Source organism: Pelodiscus sinensis, chromosome 9, assembly GCF_049634645.1.
Source record: "Pelodiscus sinensis isolate JC-2024 chromosome 9, ASM4963464v1, whole genome shotgun sequence".
In the NCBI taxonomy this organism is placed as follows: Eukaryota; Metazoa; Chordata; order Testudines; family Trionychidae; genus Pelodiscus; species Pelodiscus sinensis.
In genome coordinates this window covers 1,222,546-1,243,467 of record NC_134719.1, presented here as the reverse complement: position 1 = coordinate 1,243,467, position 20,922 = coordinate 1,222,546, and the positions used below count along the sequence as shown (strand labels likewise).

The window sequence follows — 20,922 nt, the reverse complement described above, 5'->3', positions numbered from 1 at the left end:
CAAACACCGGGCGCAGCAGAATCGCCTCGGGACCCAGGGGCAGATTTTTGATTTGCCCCCAGCGGAATCTGCAGGGCTTCAGCAGGAGCACCTGGGCCACAGTAGCAACGCGCGAGCCAGGCGTTCGAGTGCGTCACTCCGCTCTGCAGTCGCATCGCACGCCTTCCTCCCTCATAGAGCAGGTCTCGCCGGATAGTCTTACTGCCACAAGGAGCGGGTCTCGCCCACTGATCCCGCACGGAGCGGGTCTCACCGGATAGTCTTACTGCCACAAGGAGCGGGTCTCGCCCACTGATCCCGCACGGAGCGGGTCTCGCCCACTGATCCCGCACGGAGCGGGTCTCGCCCGCTGATCCCGCACGGAGCGGGTCTCACCGGATAGTCTTACTGCCGCACGGAGCGGGTCTCGCCCGCTGATCCCGCACGGAGCGGGTCTCGCCCGCTGATCCCCCACGGAGCGGGTCTCGCCCGCTGATCCCCCACGGAGCGGGTCTCGCCCGCTGATCCCCCACGGAGCGGGTCTCGCCGGATAGTCTTACTGCCGCACGGAGCGGGTCTCGCCCGCTGATCCCCCACGGAGCGGGTCTCGCCCGCTGATCCCCCACGGAGCGGGTCTCGCCGGATAGTCTTACTGCCGCACGGAGCGGGTCTCGCCCGCTGATCCCCCACGGAGCGGGTCTCGCCCGCTGATCCCCCACGGAGCGGGTCTCGCCCGCTGATCCCCCACGGAGCGGGTCTCGCCCGCTGATCCCCCACGGAGCGGGTCTCGCCGGATAGTCTTACTGCCGCACGGAGCGGGTCTCGCCCGCTGATCCCCCACGGAGCGGGTCTCGCCCGCTGATCCCCCACGGAGCGGGTCTCGCCCGCTGATCCCCCACGGAGCGGGTCTCGCCCGCTGATCCCGCATGGAGCGGGTCTCACCCGATGCGATTCACCTTTGCAGCGTCCAGTGCTCGCGCTTTTAGCAAGTCCCTTCTCTGCTCCCTCTTTCTGGGCAGGCTGAGTGCAGCTACTGCCCTGCCACTGGCACCGGAAAGGCGGCCTGGTAGGGAACGCGCAGAGCGGGCAGCCCAGGCGTTTGGCATTTCTAGAGTGTGTGGAGATGAGGTTTAGCCACTGGCGGGCAGCAGCCAGGTCTGGTAAGGAAACCCGGCTCTGCTCAGAGCATGCCAGGGAGTCAGCAGTACCTCGGGCTTTCCAGAGGCCAGGCAGAAGGCGGGCAGTGGGCATAAACTCGTGGTGTTCTTCCTTGCGAGGTAGCGGCTCTGCTTTCAGTGCCTAGCCAAACTATTCCACTCAGCCTTAAAGACCAGGACACCGACATATGGTTCACCCCCCGACAGCTGAAGGCATGTCTGGTGGTTTCGCTTCATCTGTGATACAGCAGCAAGGCCCCGGGGAGACAGGCTCCAGCTTTCAGAGCTCTGGTCCACTTATGCTAAGGCTGAGCATCCCCTGCTGGGACCGTCTGGCTCTCCTTGGTGACACCGACAGGCAGTGTCATAGAGCAGACCCAGCAAAGGGACTAGCAGTCTAGGAAGGTGGGTGCTTTCTCTGCACTGCCACTGACAGACTTCGTGCCCTTGGGCAAGTCACTTAAACTCTCCACACTTCCGTTTTGTGGTCTGTGAAATGGTCCTGGCGGTATTCGCCCAGGGTTACAAAGCACTTTGCTGTCATGCGATGCTAAAAATGTCTGCTAGTGCAAATAATTGTGAGCTGTAGACGTGCAAAGTACCCCAGGAATGGCAAGGGGGTAACGCGCTACAGCAAAACTCCACAAGTCTAGAACAGGGAGTGAGGGACGCTGGCTGAAATGAAACGAGAGGTGTTTATTAGACTAGAGTAGTGCCACAGACGTACCTCAGAATCCGAACTGGACACGGGTCTTTACAAACTCCGACAAAGTCCCGTTTCACCCGCAAGCTGTAATGTGACAAGTCCCTCTGGAATTTAGCCGAGGTCTTATCACATCACACAGATCAGCGCGACTGGAAGTCGGCTTGGAAGAGGCTCAGAGATGGCAGAGCCATGGGGCCGGTCGGAGGTGCTGGGGGGTGAGCAGTGGGTTAGCAAGACATGCTGCAGGGCTGGTTCGAGGGGCGTTGGCAAAGTTGGGGGGTCCTGGACTGGAAGGGGGGGCTGCCGGCTGACACTCATGTCTGGTGCTTGCGTGGTGCTTCCGTCACACTCGGTCATGGCACCAACAGCTGGGCCTCCATTGCTGAGAGCAACGGGCCTTCCCATGAGTGTCACCGAGGAGTCTGACGGACACCAAGCAACGGGGCGGGGCGAGGGGCTGGCTTTCGAAGCCAGGAATCCGGGCTGGGAGGCCAGTTCCCACAGGTCACTGCCAGCTGCCAGGAGCAGGGTGGGACTGGCTGGCACCGAAGCCAGAGGAGAGGAGACTCAAGTTGTTCTCCCTAGGCTGGCATGTGCCGGCGGGCCCGTGCAGAGAGGGTGCCTCAGCCCCGTGCGGGAGGGACGAAGGGTCCCCAGAGTGTGGCTGGGTAGGTGAGAACTGGACAGAATCCTGTCGCAGGGCCAGGACTCCCTGAACCGAGGATCGCTGTGATCGCGGGGCCCCGGGGGTTCTTGGGCAGCGGCGAACCTGGCGCGCAGGGAGAGCACCTGGACGGGGGTGCCCTGGAATTGCTGAGGGCTGGGTCAGTCGAAGGCTGCTTAGTCTGCTTTCCAGCAGCCTTGCAACCTCCTCCCCACCCGGGAGCAACTGGAGATGGGCAAGTCACACAGCAGGAGACTTTGCCCTCGTTGCGCGGCCAGCGTCCGGCTCGACTCCCTGTGTGGCGGGGCCCTGGCCTGGCCCCCTCACCGCAGTGTCTGAGCGCCTCCTGGCCTTGAACGCCTTTGTCCTCACGCCCACCAGGCGCTGATCCCATTGGACAGCGGGGCCCTGCTGGCTAAGTGACATGCCCAGGGTCACACAGGAAGCCTGAGGCAGAGGAGGGGATAATGGTGCCTTGGCTCCTGAATATTCACTGAGCTGATGCAAAGCTGGGGGGGGGCAACTGGAGATGTGACCTTGTCAGACTGGCCCCTGCTGGCTGGGCGGGCGAGTCCCATCAGCCGGTACCATTACCCCCAGCGGCAGGGGGTGGGAGTGTGAGCCGGGCTTTGCCCATTGCTCTCCGCTGCCTCCCTGGCTCTGTTCAGCACCAGCAAAGGCAAACTGCCGGGGGACTTGCGAAAGAGCCGGCTTGATCTGGGATCGCTGGGCTGGTGATCTCTTCACAAGTCACTGTGGTGCTGGCTGTCAGTCCGGCAGGGTCCTGAGCATGCCCAGCCCCTGCTGACCTCAGTGGAATTGCGGGTACTCGGCCCTCTGAAAGCTCTGCCTGGATGAAAGCTCCTGTCACTGTCTCCCCCTGGGTTTGACACCTCGGTGCCGGTGCCTCGCCAGACACCTGTGGGCAGCAGCTGTGCCCCGTAGAGCCAGTGACACGGCCGTGTGTGCAATCTCCTTCCATCGCCCCCCTGGTGTTTGGCCAGGTGGGTGGGACTGGGACCGAGACACCCGGGGGGGGGACACCACCCAGACAAGCTGGCGTTTACTGGAACCTGCTTTTCCCATTTTCTCCAAAGCTACAGCTTTGAAAAGTGCCGCCCTCCAACCCTGCCTTTTCTCTCTTCCTCTTCCAGCCAAACACCTGAACGAGGTCATCGTGGGCAGCGAGCAGCTGATGGAAATCTAGCCAGGGCCCCCACCGTCGCGAGATGGCTCGTCTGGAGCAGGCCTGGCAGAGCGTGCGCTGTCATCCCTCCTTTCCCGGCCAGCCCTGGGTTTGTGTCTTAATAAAGAAGCGTTTCCCCAGTGGTCTGTCTCTCTCCGCCCCCCGCCTTGCAGATCTGCCCGCTGCTTTGTGCAGGGTCAGATCGGCTCCTGCCCGCGGCGCGAATGCACCAGGCTTTTCAGCAGCGCTGCCGGCGGGGCCACACGCAGACCGGCGGGGCCCCTCTCGGCCAGACCCAAACTGCGGCGCTGGGGGCTTGCACCGCACTCCCTGTGCCCCGGGGAAGCCAGGAGCAGCTTTGTGCGTGGAGGGCTGGGCGAGCCCGGCAGCAAAGCCGCGTTGCCTCCTCGCCGTTCCTGCAGCTCTCCCGCCCCCGCTCCTGCACTGGGGCAGACACGCTGAGTCGCCGCAGCTGGTTTTAGTCTAGTCTGCGATGGAGGCGGGCGTGCCAAAGGCGTTCCCACACGTCCCCTCTGGATTTGGCCTGGTGCTTTGAAACGGAGCCCAAGCCCGCGTGTGGGGAGGCGGGAAGGAGGGAACCTGAACGGAATTACCCGTTCTGTCACGAGCCGTGCGCTCAGCCCTGCTGCTGGAGAGCCAGACGCGAGCTCCCTGTCCGCGCGCTTACGCTGCATGGGGCTGACTCACCAGGCCATGAGGAACAAGCTGGCATGGGAAATCCGGGCTTGTGGGGCTGAAAGCACCTGGATGCGATGGAGGCATTGCACGCTGTTCTTGCAGCTTTGCCAGTTGCACTGGGGTGCCTGCCGCACAGCTCTCGCTGGAGTCTGGCCCGTGTCAGCAGGGCGCTTGGACGTGGGGAGGCGCTTCCAGCTACGGGCTGGGAGACACAATATTTCATTAACTCCGAGATCAATTCAAAGGCATGTCCCGTGGGCACAGACACACCCTCACAGCTTCCTGGCCACCCCGGGTGGGAGAAGGAATCCAGCCCTGCCCTGCCTTTCAGACATGGCACAAAACCACATGCAAGGCCCGCCTAATGACGGGGGTGGGGGAAGAGGCTGAGGTAGCCGCGGGCGAGCACCACACAAGGTACGAGTTCTGTTCAGGTTGGCATCGCCTGAGAGGCCGGGGCGGGAATAGACGCCACATCCCTTTCCTCCAGGCTATGCCGGCGTTCGTGAGCGCTGCCGTGCCGGAGGCCCATTTTACAGGTGGAAACAGAAGGCACAGAGGCGCAAGTGACTCGCTGACAGTTCCTCTAGAAATCTCAGGACCAGGCACCTCCTGGGGCTCTCCTTCCCTTCCATTGATCTCCCACATCTTAAAACCAGCTTCCCGTAGGCCAGTAGCTTCAGGTTTGGTCTCAGGGCCGAAACGCTGCGCTAACAGCTCGCTCTAGCCCTCTGGTGTAGCTCAGCTCAGGAGAAGCTCTTCCTCGCGCCGGTGGAATGGCGGTGCTGGGCGCTCGCCGGCACTCCGGCCTGCCGGGGCCCTGAGGAGTATTCCTCTCCCCTGTACGACCGGCAGGAGTTTGGGGGGAGAGAGAAGTAGATCGCAGCGCGAGATTTCACAGGCCAAAGTATCAAAGCGAAGAGTCGCTCTTGGTGTACTCGACGTGTGGCGGGAAGGACGAAGGCTAATTCGGAAGAGTCCTTCCTTCCCCCAGGCAGCCACCGGGACTTACCCCTCGCCCACCGGGGCGACTCTTCAAAACTAGCAGCCAGTGACATTTTCAGAAGGGCCTAAGGACGTCGGTGACTTTTGAAAATAGGACTCAGGCTCCTAAGCCACGTCCGTGCTTGTGAAAACGGCCTTTGCCACATAACTCGGAGTGCAAATCTGGCTTCTCCATAAGTACCGGCCCTTACCTGTGGCCTCGCTCGCGGCTGATCCTACTGGGCCGTAGCAAGCGAGCGAGCGGCTGACTGTTACCGTTTGCAGTGTGCCCTTCAGCAGGGCCTGCACCTTTGAAAGCCTCAGACGTGCCCACCCGCTGTGGGGGCTGCAGCTCTTGGAGCAGGCTTGACCTGGAGCGTTCCAAGGGGGGACACAGCTGGCTCTTGGCCTTCTCCCTGCTGTGCGAAGGCTCGTGAACCGGGCAAGTCCTGCCGGGTGTCCTGAATGCAGCAAGGCCAGGGCTGGTATGTCCAGCGACGGGGAGCCTGCTGCTGCGAAGACCCGACCCCTGGCTCCTGAGCATTGGGACCTGGGCTCTGGCCCCCTCAGCAGCTCTCCGCTCAGTTGCCGGGACAGGTCTGAGGGGGAGACCCAGCCTCTCGGACGCGCCGTCGGCCTGGCGGCAGGACCTTGCCCCCTGAGCGGCCGCAGGGAACGTGCAGCCAGGCTGGCCAGAGACAGGAGGCCTAGCAGGTCGCGGCGGCCGGTCGGGGGAGCTTGGCGCACGCAGGAATCTTCCGGAGCCGAGGGTGCATTTGCCTGGCCAGTGGGCAGGTGCTGTCTGTGGGAGACGAACTCGGGGCTCCTGCCGAAAGGCAGCCCAGAGCGTGTGGCTGCGGAGTGCCAGGGCCCAGGCCGGCTGGGAGACGCCACGAGCTGGGAGGAGCAGAGAAGCGGCTTGTGGCCAGCGGTGCCCAGCGTCACTAGCCGTCGGTGCGGCGTGGCCGGTGGAGGCCACGTGCCCAGGGCGAAGCCGAGCTCTCCAATCCACGGTCTGTGGAGGGGGATCCATCAGGCTGGGGACGGGCCACAAGGGAGATCATCCGACCGTGTGTCCACTGCGCTTCCCTCCGGCCTCTCCAGTGGGCCCTGGCGGGGGAGAGGACCGAGAACGCCTCGCAGCTGCCCGGGGAGATCTCGCGGCTTTGGCCCCAGTGCGAGCGCCGGGACGGTCCTGCTCCCAGCTGCTGGGCAGGCCTGCGCCTCACCTGCCTTTCCCCGGCACTCAGAGACCGTCGCGGAGCTGGAAGGTGCCTCCCCTCCAACGATCTTCATCCAAAGCCGCGTGGTTCCTGCTGGCTTCAGTGCTCCCCCCTCCCCGCCTGCCTGTTTCCTGCCTCGCCCGCTTGGTTTGGCTGCGTGGGCTTGGGCTCCTGGAGGAGGGTTTGTCACGATGCCCCGCTGCTCCTTCCAGCTGGGGATCGTCCCAGGCCAGTGGCCCAGAATGACTCCCAGCTGCCGCGCGGGCCAGAGGCAGAGAAGTTCGAGCGTCTCAGAGCTGCGCGTCTGGGGCTCTGCCCGTTGGCCGCACGCTGGGATTGCCGAGCGCCTGCAGGTGGCTTCCCAGCGGGCGAGCGGGGTCCCTCGCCCGCCGAACCCCCAATCTGGGCTTCGGCAGGGCCCCCCAGTGCACAAAGAGGGCTACAGAGCAAAGCGCTGCCTGAGCCCCGGCTCGGTGTGCTGGGAGAAAGGGGCTTGTGCTGAGGCACAGGGCAGAGCTGCCAACTTGAGCCGACCTGTTCTGGCTCCGGCCAACAACTTCCCTCCTTGCCCCGGGGGGAAGCAGGCCAGGGGGCAGGCAGTCGCTGTGCTCAGCTTGGAGAATCGGGCGGCTGCGGTGGGAAGAGCGGGTCGGAGTCTCACGCCTGCCGGGGCGTAGCGCGGGGCGATGAACGCAGCCCATCACATCTGCCCCAGGAGCTCCCGGCGGGCATGCCAGGGAGGGGGACTGAGGGACCACCCATCACATTTCAAGAGAGACCCTGAGCTGCCCAGCCCCCGGAGAGCCGCAGGTACTCAGCCCTCCAATCTGCAGGCTTAGGCCCCGTGCATTGTCTTTATTGACTCCACAAGTTTTTGGTTCCTCTCCTGGGTGCCAGGAGCCAAGATTCGCAGCCTCGCCCCAGTCTCCCGGACGGACCATTTCCATCCAGGCCGCATAGACAGTCACCTCCCATCCCTCCTGATACAACCACGTACGGCAAGAGATTCGGCAGCGACGCCAGCGTGCGCGTTTGCAGCGTTCAGAAGGCGAAGGGGGAGTTCTTTTGTCAAGAAGGCAGTGGGACGCTGACTGAGGTCAAGGACAGCTGAGGAGCCTGGATCGGCGCCTTTACAATGCAAGGCAAATACTGGGCTGATTTGAGAGGAAAAAGGGATTTTCTTGTTTTTGTTTGTAGGGGGAAATAAAAGGGCAGCCTGCCGCTTCCCTCCCTCCCCCGCCGTCCCAGCGGCGAGCTCCGGGCGCTCTATGCATAAGCTGCTCCTTTGTGCACCGTCTAAATGGTTAATTGTGTCGGGGGAAGATGTGCGGGCCAACGGGGAGACCACCCAGCACGAAACAGACAAGACAGAGCAATCTCTGCGCTGCTTCACCAGCGAGCGAGCAAAGTTGTTTAAAAATATTTAATTTACTGCATTCCATTCTGCTGATTATAAATTGGCCGTCCAGGAAAACGCGGCTGTGGGTGGGGAGGGATCCAGGAAGCACGAACCAAATTCTTGCGATTGGTTTGGGGTTTGTGTTTTAAGGCTTCCTCTGCCGGCGTGCGGGGAGTTTTAACCCTCGCGCAGCCAGGGGCGTGTAGCTACAGAACATGCCTCCCTTTTCCGAGGGGTGGAAGCCGCCTTGGACGGAAACCCAATCCGATTGCCAGCTGCCCAGCCGTTGGTCATCAAAGGGTCGGTCAGAGTCCTGATGTGTCACAGACGGCTGCTTCCCGGCTCCGCATGCCAACCTGGGGCGTGCTGGGTTTTTCCCCAGGCCCGTGGCGTGGCTCCACGACATGCTGGTGGCCTTGACCTGCAAAGCGCCGCAGTGTGCCCACCTCCACACATCAGCGGCCTGGTGCGAACCCATCTGTGTCTCTGGCCCCCTCGGGCAGAAGGGGGTTTTAGGGCTCAGCCGGGGGCAGGTGAAATCCAAATGTAATTCTTTTCAGCATCAAAGAACCCGCTGCAAAGACTAAAGTGCTGTGTAGACTCCCCCTCCCCTCCCCCACGCACTGCGTGGCACTGCTGGGCATGAGCTGGCGCTTGGGCGAGGCATTAGCGAGGAAGCCGACTGCAGACCGCTGTCATCTGTGCCTTGGTGCAAGTTCAGTGGCAGGGGACACGCACCGTTGACCCATAAACCGTCACCCCGCTGGGCTGCCAGGATGGGCCGGCCCCTTTTGGGCCTGGTGCAGTGAGGTGGGTGCTGGCAGAACCGTGAAAACGCAGCTGTGTGTGTTGGGGCAAGATCTGGGTTGTACAGAAGCGACGCTGTTCCTCCCCTCGCCAGCTCCAGTGTCCAGTGACCCCACCCCCAAAAAAACCAGTCTGGGGCGTGAATGGTGTAAGGGAAACCACCAGGCGGTGGGGTGTTCTCACCTCCCCACGTCTGTAGAGACTCGCCCTGAACTGGTGTGTCCTTTCATAGTGTTGAGGCTTCTCGCATGGCCTCAGGCAGGTCAGCTCGTCTCCAGGAAGACCCCGAGATTCCCAGGGGTGGCCCAGCCTACGTGCCCACATGGAGACTGTAGCGCTGTTTGTTATGATGATTTACTGTTTGTGTTCCCGAGGGGCTTAAGAGCCCCAGCCAGGAGCCCAGTGTGCCAGGCATTGCACCATCTTCTAAGCCCTTTTTCTCAGTGTGCGAGCAAGTGTTCAGTCTTAGGAGGACATGGAGGAGGAGCCGTGCCAGCAGCTGCAGAATTGACTCTGCGGTGGGCTCAGAATAGAGCTGATGCTTAAGGCAGGTGCTCCTTAGGAAGCGTCCTTTGTTGGTCTGAGATCCCTGGAAAAAGGGGATTTGCCTGTGTTCTGCTCATGACTGCTCTGTTCCAGGCTGGGATAAACGACCCGTTACACTTAGAACACACCCGGATGCTGTAGCCTGGCTTTCTCCTCCAGGGGGAAGCGACTGGGGTTGGGACAAAGGCTGTTGGCAGGGCCGGGCGAAAAGGGCAGCGTTGCCCGACATTGGCGCAGCATGGCAGTGAGCTCAGCGAGAGCTCTGTGGCCATACAGCTGCTCCAGATGCAGCGCTCCCATTCCCGCAGCCCCCGCTACATCTGGAGTCGCTTCTCTCGCTGTATTTGTGGGCAGTGGCCGTTTCCTCTCAGTCCCGCTCGTTGCTTTAGCAGTGCGAGGAGGAGTCTGGGAGCAGGCCTGGCTGCTTTTCCGGCTCGGCCACTGACTAGCAGCGTGACCCTGCACGAGAGGAAGAGGCCTCGAGGCTGCCAGGCCCGATGCTCCAGATTGGGTCTCGTTTTTGTGGCCCCCTTTGGGACGCTTTCCAGCCTCAGGGTGTTTCCAACCCACGTGGTATCTGGCTCTGCCGGCCGTGTGTCCTCGGCCAAGCCCAGGCCCGAACCGTTAGCCCCGCTGAGCTGAATGTGGTCCAGCATCCTAGACCAGGCAGATGTAAGCGCAGCCTCTCCCTGCTGCTGCGTGGTGCTGACCCGGGGCAGAATAAGAGATGCCTGAGAATTGGAACAAAACCGGGTCCCTGTCTTGGTTCTCTAGGGCTCCATTGCAGGTACCCAGGGGTTTCCGTGAGTCCCTTAGGATATGTCTGCACTTGCACCCCATTTCAAAATAGGGATGCAAATGAAGACCCTCAAAATTGCAAATGAAGCCGGGATTTAAATATCCCACGCGTCATTTGCATAATCGCATTATGGCGCTATTTCAAAATAAAATGCACTGTATAGACGCATTAATTCGAGAGAAAACCCTCTCGAAATAACCCTTATTCGTCATACAGCGAGGTTTTACAGTTATTTTGAGAGAAGGATTTTCTCTCGAAATAAGGCGTCTACGTGGGGGGGTGCGTCTAGACTGGCAAGATTTTGCGCAAAGGTGGCTGCTTTTGCGCAAAAACTTGCCAGCTGTCTACCCTGGCCGCTTGAATTTGCGCAAGAGCACTGACGTTCTAATGTACAAAATCTGTGCTTCTTGCGCAAATACTTTGACGCTCCTGCTCAGGGATAAATCCTCTTGCCCAAGAGGGCCAGTGTAGACAGGCACCTTAATTTTTTGCGCAAGAAAGCCCGATGGCTAAAATGGCCATCAGAGCTTTCTTGCACAAAAGCACGTCTATACTGGGCACGGATGCTTTTGCGCAAAAGCATCTGTGCCAATCTAGACGCTCTTTTGCGGAAATACTTTTAACGGAAAAACTTTTCCGTTAAAATATTTCCGCAAAATCCTGCCAGTCTAGACATAGCCAGGGTGTTTTATTTTGAAGTAGGGTGCAAGCGTAGACATACAGTTAGGCTACGTCTACACTTGCCGAGTTTGGGCGCTGTCAGGTTCCCCGGGAACCAGGGAAAGAGAAGCACTGCGTTGTGCGGTCGCTTACTTCCTCAGGCAACGGGTTCTGTTTGCATTTGCAGCACAGAGCAGCGCCCTGCGGGCAGCCATCTCACCGTGCCGCTCTCGTCCAAAGGGGCAGCGATCCCAGGTCCTGCGGAGTCCCTGCACAGCCCCCCTCCCCAGACAGCTCCAGTCGCTCAGCGCCGTGTGCACCAGGGAGCAGGCGCTGTCCCCTGGCCAGACAAGTGAGCGCTTGCCAAGAAAACAGGCACAGGCGTTTCAACGGGAGTTTTGCAGGGGGAGAGGCGGACGTCTGTTTACTTGGCGTCAGAGCTGCTGGCGAGAGCGGTCACCGAGGCATTGTGGGATATAGCCCGTGTCTGCACTCGCACATCCCCACAACAGCGTCTCCGGGCAGAGCTGTCTGCCTCCCCAGGGAGATGGTTTTCTTCTTCTGTTTCACCCCAAAAAGTCTTGGCAAGTGTGGACACGCCGATGGGTTTGGCGCAAAACCGGGGCTTCCCTAGGGCGGGGGTGGAATCTCCATTCCTAGAGGTGTTTACCTCCCGGTGGGATGATGGAGTTGGGTTGGTCCTGCTTTGGGCCAGGGGCTGGACTCGGTGCCTCCTGAGGGCTCTTCCTACGAGTCCAAGTGTGCAGGAGGCGTGTGGATCGAGGCCGAATGCCAGGGGCTGCCTGAGTTTCCAGCTTGGCCGGGTCACTGGGACGAACAGTCCAGCTCCGGGGCGCAGGGCTGAGGGAGGCTAGTGAGGGGGGGCAGGCCCGGCGTCACCTCGTAGCCCAGCTAGAGTGATGGTAATGACTCGGAAAACAGGCCCCCAGGAAGGCCCATGGAAGTTTGATAGCAGCCTTCAACTTCCTGAAGGGAGGTTCCAAAGAGGCTGGAGAGAGGCTGTTCTCAGTAGTGACAGATGGCAGAACAAGGAGCAATGGGCTCAAGTTGCGGTGGGAGAGGTCCAGGTTGGATATTAGGGAAAACTATTTCACTAGGAGAGTGGTGAAGCCCTGGAATGGGTTCCCTAGGGAAGTAGTGGAGTCTCCATCCCTAGAGGTGTTTAAGTCTCGGCTTGACAAAGCCCTGGCTGGGTTGATTTAGTTGGGATTGGTCCTGCCTAGAGCAGGGGGCTGGACTTGATGACCTTCTGAGGTCTCTTCCAATTCTATGATTCTAAGTTGGGCGCCTTGGGAGAGTCTGTGGGAGTCAGGCCCCCGGGAAGCTCTACGGGTCTCAGTCCTCCTTGAGTGCCGGCGGTGTCTGCTCTCCCCATGGAAGGCCAGCGGGGTCATCTTAGGGCCCCACCCTACTGGAGACAGCCAGGTGTCACCTCCCCTCGCAGGCTAGCAGGCATCAGGGCTCCCTCCCCGTGGCTTGAAGGTGGGCAGGTCTCAGACTCTCCCCTGTTGAAGGCCGGAGGGCAATTTACTCTCAATCTTATTTTTGTCTTCAATTAGAGACACTTTAGATGCTAAAGGCCAGGCCCAGCGGGCTCCTGTGGGTAAGAGCCAAGGTACGAATTGGCCTGGGCCTGCGGCTGGTGCTTGGGGCCTGGGAGCGCCTGTTGGGAGTTGGGGAGGTGGGTTTGGGAACCTCTCAGCCGAGTTGGGGGCGGCGCTGGGTGGGGCTCGGAGCTGGAGCGCCTGAGGGGATTGCTAGCCAGAGCGGCAGACAGAAGGGCTCTGTGACTGGGGTGGGGCCTGAGAGCGGCTATGACCAGCCCCCTCTCTAAGTCAGCGGTTCCCAACCGCCGGCCCGTGGACCCCAGTCTGCTGGGTTGTGGCACATGCCAGGCCACGCCCCCAGCTTTTATTTAGCCCCGCCCACTGGGGTTCCCAAGGAATTCCCTTCCCACCTGCTTCCCCTGGCAGCAGCAGGGTGAGCAGTGCGGTGGGCTGCCGGGCGAGCTGCGGTGGGAGCCAGGACTGCCGTGAGGCTGTGCCTACTGGGGTGGCCTCACTGTGGCCCCAGTCCCAGCTCTGGCTGGCGGGGCCGCGTGGAGAGCGACTGCCCCAGCCGGCAGAGCCAAGCCTGCGCTAAGGGCGGCTCCCCCGTGCCCCCGTTCTCAGCAGGAGCCTCCCCCCAGCCTCCAGTGGCTCCCAGCCAGCAGGCCCACACATTAAGTGCCCAGGAAGATATGAATGTGCAGGCTGGGTCAGCCCAGTTAGCTCGGCCTCCTTCATTCTGGTGCCACTGAGGCCAAAGGCTTGGCCTGGAGCGTCCTCTCCAATAAGCATTCGCCACTATTCTGTTGGGGTTTTAAAACGTGAGAGCAGCCGCTTTTCGCCACCATGTCCCCCTCCTTTGCTTTGCGTGATAGACCCTGTGCTACAGTGACCATCGTGAATATGCAGATAAATTAATTACCATATGCAAGTGCTTCAGTGCAGCCCGCCACCCATTTGTGCCTGGGTTTGCCGGTCGGCCGTGTGAAATGGTTGGGAGCCGCAGCTCTAAGCAATTCGCCCTGATTCCATCCTCTCAGCCGTGCCCCCAGAAACTGGCGTCGTAACCCCCCCCCCCCCCCAGCGTCAGGTCCGGCACCCGGGTGGGGCCCTGCCTGCACTGGGACAAGCCCCCTTTCCTGCTTGGCGTTCCCAGACCGGGCCCGTCTCCTTGGGCCCCATGCTTGGGCCAGGTTTGCTCCATCCAGGCGGATGGCAAAGAAACTCCTGTGGACACCGTCTCTCCTTGGACCCTTCGCCGTGCCCTCTGCACCATCTCCAGGCCTCCCCCGGCCCCCAGAGGGTGCAGGCTCAGGCCTGACCACAGCACTGGCCCCTCCAGTTATGCCCTGGGGAACTCACTGCCACAAGATACTCCTGAGGCCGAGAGCTTAGCAGGAGTCCAACAAGCCCTGAAGACTGGTGCAAGCAGGAAAAATCACAGGCAGACACTGGACATGGAGCAGGAGAACACGCCAGGGCAAACCCGGCCAAGCCAGGGTACCCCACGAGCTGCCTACGGCAGGGACCAGCCACCAGGCTCTTCCGAGCAGGTCAGACAATTCCAACGGTGTCTCGAGCAGGGTTGGGTTCAAGCCCAAGCCACGGTGCTTTTCTCTCTGATGCTCCCTGCCCGGATCCAGGCCCTGCCCCTGCCCGGAGCTGAGCCCTCTCCCACGGGGCTTCCCTGAGAGAGGAAGGAAGCGGGCCCTGCCCGTGTGGTCCCCCGCCTCCCCCGAGGTCCAATCCCCCCAGCCCCAGCACCTGCGCTGTCACATCCACTTAGTGCCGCGGGCCAACCTCTCGCTGACTCCACGCCAGGCTCGGGGCCTCTGGCTTTCTCCCTCCTGCTGGGCCGGCCCCGCGGCAGGCGCCCCCCTGCCCCATCCGACAGCTGTTGGGAAATGAGGGGCCGGCTCGCTCACACGTGAAACCCACCCCCAGTGAGAAACAAGCCGCGCCGCCATGGCCAGGGCTGGGCTGGACTCGCGATGGGGGGGCTGGCGGCCGCGGCCTTTCCTGTCCATTCCCAGCAAACAACCCAACTGGAGGAGCGGGCGGCAGGGCCGGGCTGCGGGCGAAAGGGGGACGTGTGCTCTCCGGGGCCAGCCGCCCCCCGGCCCGAGTGAGATCATGTCCGCGCGTGCAGGGGGGCAATGGGATGAGAATGAGCCTCGGAGGGGCTGGGCCAGGGCCTCTTCCCGGTTGAGAGCAGCGTGGGGAGGTGGCAGCAGTGTCCCTGCCGTGGCATCCATGCTGGTCTGCTCGGGTGGGGCTGGGGGCCCGTGGGACGGGTTCCCCCGTGGGTCTGGGCAGCGCCCGGCCCTGAGCTCCACGGGCGGGCTCCAGGTGGCATTGCCAGCCGCTCGCTTCTGCTGAGACATCCTGGGAGGAGAACGCCGCAGCGGGGCCCGTGCCCTCGGGCAAACCTGCCCCCGCAACCCAGGCCGGCCCCGGCAGCTGCTTTCCATGCGACCGTTCCGGGTGGGCTGGCCCCTGGCGCTGCCTCCGGGGCTGCCTGCACCGTGGGTCCGGCCTGGCCTGACGAGCCCCGTCCCGCCACGGGGCAGGCGGGCGCAGCCACGCCGGGGGTGGGGCCGTCTCTGCCGCAGGCTCAGTCCTGGGGCCGGGCATACGGGACCTTCCTGGGGGCTCTGCCTGGCGCTGCTCCGAGCCGGAGCTGTGAGTATCCTGCCCCACGGGGCTGGGGCTGCCCCAGAGAGGCCTGAGCAGTCCCCAGGGCTGGCGAGCTCCTTCCCTGCCAGCGACTCCGCCAGGCCCGGCCCCTGCTGCTGTCAGCTGCTTGCCAGGGGGCACCCGGCTTGCCAAGGAGCTGGGGGGGGGGGCACAGGAGGGTGAGGCTGCAGGGGCCGGGCTGACCTGATGCCACTGCAGCAGGGCTGGCTGGCTCTGGCTGGCTGCAAGGGGCCGGCCGGGAGCTGGGCTGCTCTCTGGGGCACCCGATGCAGGCCCCCAGCATGGGGCAGGCAGCAGGCCCCTCCCCTGCCCCACCAGGGCCAGCAGATGGGCCCCGCTTTCAGCTCCCAGCTGTGTCTCTGCTGCCAGGGCAGCCAGGCAGGGTGGGCGCTGGGTCGGCACAGGCCTCTGCCCCCCGCCCGGCTCCAGGCATGGGCAAGGCAGCAGTGGGGAGCCAAGGGCAGCAGCGGCTGGGTGTCTGGTTTGCTGCTGGCTGCCGCGACGCTGGGAGCCGGACCCCAGGGGGTGATGCTGGGAGCCCGGGCGGCTGAGCTGAGCACGGGCCGCCCCGTGGCAGGAGCCCGCCCGGCTCCCGTGGGCGCGGTTGGGACGTGGGCACCGTGACCGCAGGCTGGCGACTGCTGCAGCCTTGATCTCACCGAGAGCAGCCACTGCCCGGGGGTGGGGGGCAGGGTGAGCGTGTGAGCGCCAGGGGCAGTCCATGGCCACCAGCCGCACAAGGGGCACCAGAGGGGGCAGCCGCTGGGTAACTTCCCCTCCCAGCCCTTGGGCCTGGCTGCGCTCCAGCCGCGGGAAGGGAATTAGCCCCTCACGATGGGCCTTCTGCTCCGGGGCCTGGCCTGGGACTCCTGGGCATTAGCAGCGGCTGCCCCGGGCTGAGCCGAGGGACGGCGGGAGCCTCGTGCGCTGCAGCCCCGGGTACCAGACCCGCTTGTCTGGGCACCGCGGACAGGGCCAAGTCAGGGCCACTGGCTCGGAGCCTGGGCGACTGCCAGCCCACGCCTGGGTCCCTGCGCTGCACGGCGCCAAGCCAGCCACGCAAAGCACCTCCCCTGCCGCCCTGGCCAGCCAGCAGCCTCACAAGCACCTCCCCCCAGACACCCCAGTGCTCCCTGTGCCCCCCATCCCCCACCTCCCCCCAGACACCCCCGTGTGCCCTGTGCTCCCCAAACCCCCCTCACACAGGGGAGAGGTTCTAACCCATCCCCCACCTCCCCTCAGACACCCCAGTGCTCCCTGTGCCCCCCATCCCCCACCTCCCCTCAGACACCCCCGTGTGCCCTGTGCCCCCCATCCCCCACCTCCCCCCAGACACCCCAGTGTGCCCTGTGCCCCCCCAGCCCCCCTCACACTGGGGAGAGGTTATAACCCATCCCCCACCTCCCCCCAGTGCTCCCCCAGCCCCTCCCTCACAGAGGGGAGAGGTTATAACCCATCCTCCACCTCCCCCCAGACACCCCTGTGCCCCCCAGTCCCACCTTGCACAGGGGAGATGTACTAGCCCATCCCCCCACCCTCCTCACACACCCCAGTGCTCCCTGTGCCCCCCCCCCCCAGGTCCCTCCTTACACCGGTGAGAGGTTCTAGCCCATCTCACCAACTCCCACCAGGCTCTCCCAGTGCCAAAGGAGCAGCCGAGTCCCAGGCCGATGTCGAGCTCAGCCCTCACCCAAAGGAGCCCCAGGCCCGTCCTTTAGCATCCCCCCTGGAAACGCCCATTAACACGGGGGGGTGGGAGTGGGGCTGTTGAGGAGAACGCCTGGCGCCCGTCAGGCCCCACGTGCTCGGTGCGGGCTCGGAGCAGAGATGGAGCAGGCGCCGGCCTCTGTCTCCAGCGCACGTCCTGCGTCCCGGCCCCCATCCCGTGGCAAAGGGGCTCCTGGAGCACCCTGGGGTGTTTTATACCCTCCTGGGGGCTGGGTCCTCCCAAAATGGGGCTGATCACATGACCACCCCAGACGCCGTCCTTTTTAGGCAAGGCGCCGCGGTGTCCCCAGGCGTGTCCTCAGGCGAGGGGCCACTGGGTGCCCCTCAGGTGTCAGCTGGCGACCCTTGAGAGCCACTGGCCAGGCAGCCCTGAGCGACCGCCCCGCCCGTAGAAAACGTCAAATAGCAACACGAACCCAGCTCCGGTCAGTGCTGTGACCCAGGGCGGGGGTCCTGTGGGTGGCGGGGCAGGGCGGGGGGCCTGTCTGACTCCACGGCCGGGTGGGGACAGGGCCGGAGGGGTCACGCTCAGTAACGGAGCCGGCGTGGGGGGGTGGCTCGTGGCCTGGGCACAGCCTGGGGCGGGGGTCACTCCCAGTGCACAGCTAGGATTGTGTTTGTGCTGGTGCTGCACGTGCCGGGGTGCACACAAACGTGCGTGGAAACGGTTAGAGGGCACATTGCTGTGTCCTGTGTCGCCCTGCGCAGGTGGCCAGGTACCCGGGGAGGGGGGTTCCAACATCTGCCCCCCGCCAGGCCCAGGCCTTCCTCAGCAGCTGGGCTGCAGGGGGCTGCTGTCCTTGCCTGGGGGCGCCGGGCCTGGCTCTGCTCAGGCTTGGGGCCGGGTTTCTGCCCCTCTGGGCCCATAGATCCATATGGGCAGGGTGGGTCCTGGCCTCGCCAGCTGGTTCTTGGCACAAACCTCTGCCGGCCCCCTCCCCCTCCCGGGCTGCTGACAGCCTGGCAGCCAAGCAACAGGCCACCGCGCCCGACCCTGGCATCAGTCCCCAGGGGGCTTTGCCGGGCTCGAGGGGGCTGTTGCAGGGGGGCTGGCAGTGGGGCGCCGGGGGGGGCTGTCATCAGGGGGACTATGGGAGCCTCCTGGGAGAAGAGTCTAAGGGAGCTCTTGCTGGGGGGCTCATGGGGGCTGTAGGCGGGGGATCTGTGGGGGCTGTAGGCGGGGGGTCTGTGGGGGCTGTAGGCGCAGGGTTCATGGGGGCCGTAGGCGGGGGATCCGTGGGGGCTGTAGGCGCAGGGTTCATGGGGGCCGTAGGCGGGGGATCCGTGGGGGCTGTAGGCGCAGGGTTCATGGGGGCCCTAGGCGGGGGATCCGTGGGGGCTGTAGGCACAGGGTTCATGGGGGCTGTAGGCGGAGGGTCCGTGGGGGCTGTAGGCACAGGGTTCATGGGGGCTGTAGGCTGGGATCCGTGGGGGCTCTAGGGTGCAGGGTTCATAGGGGCTGTAGGTGGGGATCTGTGGCGGCTGTAGGTGCAGGGTTCATGGGGACTGTAGGCGGGGGATCCGTGGGGGCTGTAGGTGCAGGGTTCATGGGAGCTGTAGGCGGGGGATCCGTGGGGGCTGTAGGCGGGGAATCTGTGGGGGCTGTAGGTGCAGGGTTCATGGGGGCTGTAGGTGGGGATCTGGGGGGGCTGTAGGTGCAGGGTTCATGGGGGCTGTAGGCCCGGGATCTGTGGGGGCTGTAGGTGCAGGGTTCATGGGGGCTGTAGGCAGGGGATCTGTGGGGGCTGTAGGTGCAGGGTTCAAGGGGGCTGTAGGCAGGGGATCTGTGGGGGCTGTAGGTGCAGGGTTCATGGGGGCTGCAGGTGGGGATCTGGGGGGGCTGTAGGTGCAGGGTTCATGGGGGCTGTAGGCAGGGGATCTGTGGGGGCTGTAGGTGCAGGGTTCATGGGGGCTGCAGGTGGGGATCTGGGGGGGCTGTAGGTGCAGGGTTCATGGGGGCTGTAGGTGGGGATCTGTGGGGGCTGTAGGTGCAGGGTTCATGGGGGCCTTAGGCGGGGGATCCGTGGGGGCTGTAGGCGCAGGGTTCATGGGAGCTGTAGGCGCAGGGTTCATGGGGGCTGTAGGTGGGGGATCCGTGGGGGCTGTAGGTACAGGGTTCATGGGGGCCGTAGGTGGGGGATCCATGGGGGCTGTAGGTGCAGGGTTCATGGGGGCCGTAGGTGGGGGATCCATGGGGGCTGTAGGTACAGGGTTCATGGGGGCCGTAGGTGGGGGATCCATGGGGGCTGTAGGTGCAGGGTTCATGGGGGCTGTAGGTGCAGGGTTCATGGGGGCTGTAGGCGGGGAATCTGGGGGGGCTGTAGGCGCAGGGTTCATGGGGGCTGTAGGCGGGGGATCCATGGGGGCTGTAGGCGCAGGGTTCATGGGGGCCGTAGGCGGGGGATCCATGGGGGCTGTAGACGGGGGATCCGTGGGAGCTGTAGGCGCAGGGTTCATGGGGGTCTCAGGGATTCCGGGGAGCTCTTGGGGGGCTGGGGACCTCTGTGAGCAGCGCCAGGGGCTGCCAGTGCTGTGAAGCTGCGGGGGGAGTTTCCTGGCCTACCCCCCAAGGACGACAAAAGGGTCTGTTTGGGGGCCCAGCCACCTGCTCGCCCCCACCCGCCACTAGCCCTCAGAAGCGGCAGACAAAGGCTTCGCCAGCGTAGAGGGGCCCATTCATTAGGGACAAAGGCGGAGCGCAAGCCATTAGCATAATTAATCCGGGGCTGGCGGTGGGTGGCAGGGCCGCTGGCTCCCGAGGGGCGTGGGGAGACCCCCACCCAGCCCCACGCCCAGGCTGGCTGCGGACGGCAGGGTTAGCTCTGTCCCTGGCTCAGGCGCCTCTGGGCGGGTGGCAGGAGGCCGGGCCCCCATCTCGCCCCCTCGCTTGTTTGGGGCGGCCCTGACGGGTCCCTCCCACCCCCGCCTAGGGAGACACCCCAGCAGGGCTGGGAGCTGGGCTGGGGCTGGCCTGGCACGCACAGGGATGGGCCCGTTGCCATGGGTGCGTGATACCTGTCCCTGGGCCTGCCCCACTGGCTGCCTGTGTGGGACCCGCACACTGGGCACTGGGCTCAGCTGGGTCCCCAGGTGCTGGGGCTGAATGGGTGGGGGTCCGGCTGGGTTCCTGGCTGTGGGCTGGTGAGCGGGTGGGGGTCCGGCTGGGTCCCTGGCTGTGGGGGGGTGAGCAGGTGGAGGTCTGGCTGGGTCCCTGGCTGTGGGGGGGTGAGCGGGTGGGGGTCCGGCTGGGTCCCTGGCAGTGAGGGGGTGAGCGGGTGGGGGTCCGGCTGGGTCCCTGGCTGTGGGGGGGTGAGCGGGTGGGGGTCCGGCTGGGTCCCTGGCTGTGGGGGGGTGAGCGGGTGGAGGTCCGGCTGGGTCCCTGGCTGTGGGGGGGTGAGCGGGTGGGGGTCCAGCTGGGTCCCTGGCAGTGAGGGGGTGAGCGGGTGGGGGTCCGGCTGGGTTCCTGGCTGTGGGGGGGTGAGCGGGTGGGGGTCCGGCTGGGTCCCTGGCTGTGGGGGGGTGAGCGGGTGGAGGTCCGGCTGGGTCCCTGGCTGTGGGGGGGTGAGCGGGTGGGGGTCCAGCTGGGTCCCTGGCAGTGAGGGGGTGAGCGGGTGGGGGTCCGGCTGGGTTCCTGGCTGTGGGGGGGTGAGCGGGTGGGGGTCCGGCTGGGTCCCTGGCAGTGAGGGGGTGAGCGGGTGGGGGTCCGGCTGGGTTCCTGGCTGTGGGGGGCTGAGCGGGTGGGGGTCCGCTTGGGTCCCTGGCAGTGGGGGAGTGAGCAGGTGGGGGTCCGGCTGGGTCCCTGGCAGTGAGGGGGTGAGCGGGTGGGGGTCCGGCTGGGTTCCTGGCTGTGGGGGGCTGAGCGGGTGGGGGTCTGCTTGGGTCCCTGGCAGTGGGGGAGTGAGCAGGTGGGGGTCCGGCTGGGTCCCTGGCAGTGAGGGGGTGAGCGGGTGGGGGTCCGGCTGGGTTCCTGGCTGTGGGGGGCTGAGCGGGTGGGGGTCCGCTTGGGTCCCTGGCAGTGGGGGAGTGAGCGGGTGGGGGTCCGGCTGGGTCCCTGGCAGTGGGGGGGTGAGCGGTTGGGTGTCCGCCTGGGTCCCTGGCAGTGGGGGGGTGAGCGGGTGGG

General features: G+C 64.4%; 1 protein-coding gene across 3 annotated transcripts in view; it reads left to right on the top strand.

The window, feature by feature from the left end:
• EIF2B3 (eukaryotic translation initiation factor 2B subunit gamma) overlaps positions 1-3,832 on the top strand; it is a 120,394-nt gene extending 116,562 nt beyond the window's left edge. For all 3 annotated transcript variants that reach the window (XM_075935854.1, XM_075935853.1, XM_075935856.1), the window contains one exon: positions 3,661-3,832. In XM_075935854.1, the coding sequence (XP_075791969.1) occupies positions 3,661-3,713 (53 nt within the window). In that variant the 3' untranslated portion in view covers positions 3,714-3,832. The remainder of the gene's footprint in view (positions 1-3,660) is intronic.
• The last annotated feature ends 17,090 nt before the right edge of the window (positions 3,833-20,922 follow it).